Source organism: Sorex fumeus, unplaced genomic scaffold, assembly GCF_029834395.1.
Source record: "Sorex fumeus unplaced genomic scaffold, SorFum_2.1 ptg000049l, whole genome shotgun sequence".
Lineage (NCBI taxonomy): Eukaryota > Metazoa > Chordata > Mammalia > Eulipotyphla > Soricidae > Sorex > Sorex fumeus.
This window is the reverse complement of record NW_026606106.1, coordinates 756,929-763,659: the sequence shown is the minus strand read 5'-3', so window position 1 is coordinate 763,659 and position 6,731 is coordinate 756,929. Positions and strand designations below refer to the sequence as shown.

Here is a 6,731-nt window from a genome sequence, read left to right as displayed (position 1 = left end):
ATATATCTCTAATACCAAAAGGAAACAAAGACACCACAAGAAAAGAAAACTACAGGCCAATATCCCTGATGAACACGGATGCAAAGATTCTCAACAAAATACTAGTAAATAGAATTCAACAACTCATCAAAAAGATCATACATCATGACCAATGGGGATTCATCCCGGGGATGCAAGGATGTTTCAACATTCGGAAATAAATCAACATAATCCATCATATCAATAAAAGAAAAGACACAAATCATATGATCATATCAATGGATGTAGAGAAAGTATTTGAAAAGATCCAGCACCCACTTATGATGAAAACCCTTGCCAAAATGGGGATAGAGGGGACTTTCCTCAATATAGTTAAAGCCATCTACCACAAACCTACAGCAAATATAATCCTCAATGGGGAAAAACTGAGAGCCTTCCCCCTAAGATCAGGGATGAGACAAGGATTCCCACTCTCTCCACTACTGTTCAATATAGTACTGGAAGTACTTGCAATAGCGATTAGGCAAGAAAAAGATAGTAAGGGCATCCAGGCAGGGAAGGAAGAAATCAAATTCTCACTATTCGCAGATGATATGATACTATACTTAGAGAACCCTAAAACCTCTACCAAGAAACTCCTAGAAACAATAGACTTGTATAGTAAAGGGGCAGGCTATAAAATCAATACCCAAAAATCCTTGGCTTTCCTGTATGCAAATAGTAAAGAGAAGAAAGTGATATGAAGAAAACAATCCCATTCACAATTGTGCCCCAGAAAGTCAAGTACCTGGGGATCAGCTTAACTAAGGAAGTAAAGGACCTGTACAAAGAAAACTACAAAATGATACTTCAGGAAATAAAAGAGGACACAAGGAAATGGAAAAAATATCCCCTGCTCATGGATGGGGAGAATCAATATTGTCAAAATGGCAATACTTCCCATAGCACTGTACAAATTCAATGTGATCCCTATAAGGATACCCATGACATTCTTCAAAGAAATGGAGTAAACACTTTTGAAATTTATATGGAACAATAAGCCCCCATGAATAGCTAAAGCAATGATTGGGAAAACGAAAATGGGAGAAATCAACCTGCCTAACTTCAAGCTCTACTACAAAGCAGTAATTATTAAAACAGCATGGTACTGGAACAAAGGCAGAGCTGCATACCAATGGAACAGCGTTGAATATACTGACATCTCTTCCCAAGTATATGATCATCTAATCTTCGATAAGGGGGCAAGAGAAGTGAAGTGTAGCAGGGAAAGCCTCTTTAATAAATTGTGCTGGCAAAACTGGATGGCTACATGCATAAAAGTGGGCTCAGATCTCTGCCTAATGCCATGGACAAAAGTAAGATCAAAATGGATTTATGACCTCAACATCAGACCGGAATCCATAAAGTTTATTGAATACAAAGTTGGTAAAACCTTCCATGATTTGAAGCTAATGGTATCTTCAAAGATGTCACGCCAGTGGCTAAGCTAGTGAAAACAGAGATAGACAAATGCGACTATCTTAAACTAAGAAGCTTCTGCACCTCAAAAGAAACAGTGACCAAAAAGAAAAAAAAACAGTGACCAAAATACAAAGACAGTCTACAGAATGGGAAAGGATATTCGCCAAATACACATCCGACAAGGGGTTGATATCAAGGATATACAAGGTACTGGTTGAACTCCACAAGAAGAAATCATCCAACCCCATCAAAAAATGGGGCTAGGAAATGAACAGAAACTTTCTCAAAGAAGAAATCTGAATGACAAAAAGGCACATGAAAAAATGCTCTACATCACTAATCATCAGAGAGATGGAGATCAAAACAACAATTAGATATCATTTCAAACCACAGAGACTGGCCCACATCCACAAGAACAAAAGCAACTAGTGCTGGCACGGATGTGGTGAGAAAGGGACCCTCCTTCACTGCTGGTGGGAATGCTGACTGGTCCAACCCTTTTGGAAAACAGTATGGACGATTCTCAAAAAATTATAATATGATCTCCCATTTGACCCAGCAATACCACTTCTGAGAATATATCCCAGAGAGGCAAAAAAGTATAGTCCAAGTGACACTTGCAATTGTTTGTTCATTGCAGCACTCTTTACAATAGCCAGAATCTGGAAAAAACCTGAGTGCCCGAGAACAGACGACTGGTTAAAGAAACTTTGGTACATTTACACAATGGTGTACTATGTAGCTGTTACAAAAGATGAAGTCATGAAATTTACATACAAGTGGTACTACATGGAAAGTATCATGTTAAGCGAAATGAGTCAGAAAAAGCGGGATAGACACAGATTTCATTCATCTGGGGAACATAAATCAACAAAATGGGAGACTAACACCCAAGTTTCACGAATCACGAATCACAACCATCCTGTTATTCGTCGATTGCCTCGAGCAGGCCCCAGTAACGTCTCCTTCATCCTAGCCCTGAGATTTTTAAGAAAGTGCTATATTCAAGGCTCTTTAGGAGAATGAGACTCACCATTGTTACTGGTATTTGGCATATTTGGTACACCACGGGGAGTTTGACAGACTCTGCCTTATGGGCAGGTTACATTCGGTAGCCTACCAGTTTGTCCAAGTTTAGTACCAGGAATTTTGCTCCATGGCTTGGAGGCCAGCCACAGGTTCTAGGGGAAAAGGAAGCTCAGATAGAGAAGAGAGCACCAAATAAAGGGTATTGTGAGGATCCTTCCAGGTTGGAAGAAGCATGCTGAAAGTAGACTATAGACCAAACATGATTGCCACTCAATGCCTCTCTTGCAAAACACAGGACTCAAAAGAAGAGAGAGAGAACAAGGAGGAATGCCCTGCCACAGAGGCAGGGTGGGATGGAGGGATGGGGTGTGGGAGGGAAGCTGGGACCCGTGGTGGTGGAGGATGGGCACTGGTGGAGGGATGGATACTTGATCATTGTATAACCGAAACCCAAGCACAAAAATTTGTAAGTCTATAACTGTACCTCATGGTGATTCAGTAATAAAAAATTTTTTTAAAAAAACAGAAAAAAAACAGATTTATAGCTTCAATTTCAATAATAAATTTAAACTGTAAAGGCATATTTCTTATTAGAATCACGTTATCAGCCAAGATAATGTAGAGCAATAGCACAGGAGATTGGGTGTTTGCCTTCCATGTGGCCCACCCAGGTTTTGCTGGGGATCTCAGTAGCCGGCCTGAGACCCTGGCTAAATCCCCTGCCCTTAGAAATAGGAGCTAGCTCTGTTCACAAGGCCCTAGGGCCGTGTGCCACACTCCATCCAGAAAGCTCCTCTGGTTGAGAGGATAACGGGGTTTAGGACGCACCCTTAAGCATCTTTCAGTGTCAACACATCCAGCCCTGAAGATGGGCTAAGTCAATCATCAATTAACATTTGTACTGTGCCTATGCTGTTCTGTGTGCACTGCCCTCGAAAATGTGTGTATAAATATCCCTGTGTGAGAGAGCTAATAAATGGAGAGCTGCTTGACCTTCAGCTTTCCCCTTCTCTGTGCAGTTCTTTCTCGGTGGTGGCGGGGATCTATAGGCATGGGAGGCCAGGGCAGAGGCTTCTCCCCATCCCATTCCCTCTCCTATAGAGAGAAAGTCTGGCGGCTTGGGGGATCATACTCCAGTTTGTCAGGGTCAACTGGCCAGGACCCCGACAGTGTTCAATTTCTCTGTCTCTCTCGGAGAGCCCGGCAAGCTACTGAGAGTATTCCGCCTGCACGTCAGAGCCTGGCAAGCTACCCGTGGCACGTTTGATATGCCAAAAACAGTAACAATAACAGGCCTCATTCCCCTGACCCTGAAAGAGCCTCCAATATGTTGGGAAAGACGAGTAAGGAGAGGTTGCTACAATCTCAGGGCAGGAACAAATAAGACATTACTGGTGTCCACTCGAGTAAATCGATGAACAATGGGATAACAGTGTTACAGTGATACAGTGCTGGTTTTATATTTCTTTTATTGTTTTAGTGAATCACTAGTAATGATCCAGGATGACTTACTATACATTTGTAAGAAATGAAAAACACATAAAATGAGTCTAGAAGTAGGAAAAAAGTGATATGTCTTCACTACTGTGCTGAAAATAGAGTAGAGCATGTTAATAAAATCTTTAGCTAAAATAAGATTTCATCAGATTAAGAAGATTTCCAGTGGGTTTAGGTGAAGTTGCTTTAGGAACTGTTCCCATCATCGTGCATCTCCCTTTCACTCCAGATCCTCCCTGAGCTCTGGAGTCCAGCCTCCCTGGAAACTGCTGGTTCGGGTGGAACATGGGGACACAGCACAGGTGATGTGAGGATTCTGGGTCCTGAGCCTGCAGCTGTGCTGGGACAGGACACCCGGGACAGAGATACAGCGAGTCGTGTGCTTTGTACAATTGTCTAAGTGTTACACCCCATTTTGAGGAGACTGCAATAATACTGAATTGGCAAAGAGAACTTAAGCCACATACTGGGCACTGTTGGGCCAAACAAAGATGAAAAGTTTGTCCCCAAGATTCAAGGGCCCCACGTGTGTCCACTCTTTATCTACGTTTATCTCTAATTCCTTACTAGTCTCTGGACCTCTCGAGCAACCACCTGGACAGTCTGCCTGATAAGGTCAGAGAAAGTTGCCTCCAGCGTCCCCGGAGTTGTGTAAAAGAAATTTTTTTCTCCCATTTGATCATGTGAGTGAAAACATATCTTGGACCCCACACATCTGAGCAGGATGTGAGGCAGTTGTTTCTTTTACTTTTTTTTTTTTTAAAGAAAACGCAAGAGTTTGTCTTGTTTGCTCTTAAATACATTTTGGGATGTAGTTTTGAAGTATAAATCTGACAGGAGCCTTGGGGTCCTTGGTGGAGGTTAGAGGCCCTGCCCCACAGTGCAGTGATGGGAAGACAAGTAACACTTCTTGTCCATGTCTCCTATTTCTCACTGAGCTCAAGAGAACTCTGGGGCCACATTAGATCTATCATGGATGTGAGGGGGAGACTCACCCACCTCCAATCTTCACACTGCCTGACTTATTTGTGATTTTGTATTTATTTCAGTCCAATTTTGTTAATTTGTGGGGTACATTTTTCACCTTTTACTCTTTTTTTATGTTTCATATATTTATTAATCATTGTAATCCCCAACATAATACATCAACATGTTTACATGCATTTAGAGGGGAAGTATTTCCTAGTTCAGTGAAAAATTGTGCGATGGCTTCTGGAAGACCTTCATTTTAAGCAGCTTTACAAGTGAAACATTTTGTTTAGAAGTCTGGACCTTCTTTCTTCAGTTTGCTGTAATCAACATTCACTGCAAAAAACTTGTATTGATCATTTGGACCCAGTTTGTTCCAGGGCTCTGGGTTATTCTTTCTGTCCCAACTGACATCAGGATTGAACAAGGCCAGGCGGGTGACATACAGCGCTGCGCCGGTACCTCCAGCTCCAATAAAGACGAAGAGGGGAATCAAGCTCGGATGCTTCTTAGCCTGGCTGAAAATCATGCGCAGCATGGTTGCAGCAGAGGCCTCAAACCGAGGAGGAGGAGGAGAAGGGCAAAAGCGCAAGGCCTGGGTTAAGTACGACCTGCCCACCTTTTACTCTTAATGCTGAATTATTTTTTAAATCATATTTTAGACCATATTTTCTGGCTTCTTGGATTTACCTCAACCCGTGCACTGCATAGAAATAAGAGGTACAATATGGGACACAGACTGTGTCTAGGTTCTATTTATCTGAGGGGTGGTTTGGGCCAAATCTGGCAGTGATCAGGGCTTCTGTACTTGTACCCTTGTCGTTGTGTGAGTTTGAGCATTAAGACAAGGCTCTCTGCCCAATAGATTGTGTGCTGAGGGTCTCCGTGAGCTGTTTCTATGCTCCTGACAGGGTCAGGATTCCTCGGTGATGACCCCAGTACAGGGTCTTGAGGCTCATGCTGGTCTATGAACTGAGTATAGACAGGGCAGAGCAGGTTTAGGCCCTGTTACCAGGACAACCACACCAGGTAGGTCACCAAACAAAGCCTCTTCCTTGTCCATATAAAAACCCGTCAACAGTGACAAAGATCATTTTAACAACTACCTTGGCTCTGCTTCAGGCAAGGGTATTTTCATCTAAGATAAGTGTGTGAAGAAATTAATACAAAATTTGATTGACTTTGGGTTGAAGCAAGCTCTGTCAGAATTCACTGTAATAATAAATCTGACTGTTTGAAACCAAAATTTGGACAGACACCGAGAGAACAGGAGAAACCCGCGGGGACACATAGGGACAGGGGTCTGTCTACAGAGTAGATACACTGGGGAAGAAGGGTTTGGTCATCAGGGACCTGAGACACGGGGACTCTCCTCCCCAGCTGCTGTTTTCTCCTGAGCCATTCCTGTTTCCTGAGAGCTCTGCAGCACGTTTCCTGTGCTGGAGGAAGAGGCCCAGCTCTCACAGGGCCCCAGGGACAGGCCTGAGTGCTCTGAGCCACAGTCAGCACCTCCTCCTAGGGAGCCCAACAGTAGCCTCCCCCCAGGTCCCCTCCTTTCTCTACAGAGGTTCTCACATACAAATCTGCACTCGGGTCCCAGGGTTAAAATCATATCCACACTCACCCCAGTTCGGACTCCCTCTTCCCCTGGCATGGTGTCTGAGATCATGGATCTCGCAGGCAGGAACGTGCATCAGTGCTGGTTACTCCTCTTTCTGGTGGCAGCTCCCGGATGTGAGTATCCTCTGAAGAGAGGCTCAAATATGAGCATGGGGCCTCTGAGCGCGCGACTCACT

General features: G+C 43.5%; 1 protein-coding gene across 1 annotated transcript; it reads right to left on the bottom strand.

Annotated features, from left to right (window-relative positions):
• Positions 1-5,078: 5,078 nt before the first annotated feature.
• On the bottom strand, positions 5,079-5,501 carry LOC130032541 (cytochrome c oxidase subunit NDUFA4). The gene has a single exon (XM_056124090.1). The coding sequence runs from the start codon at positions 5,471-5,473 to the stop codon at positions 5,225-5,227; it is 249 nt and encodes an 82-aa protein (XP_055980065.1). The 5' UTR covers positions 5,474-5,501; the 3' UTR covers positions 5,079-5,224.
• Between the last annotated feature and the right edge of the window lie 1,230 nt (positions 5,502-6,731).

Coding starts and splice junctions, on each gene's coding strand:
- LOC130032541 (XM_056124090.1), bottom strand. CDS start 5,473: ATGCTGCGCATGATTTTCAGCCAGGCTAAGAAGCATCCGAGCTTGATT.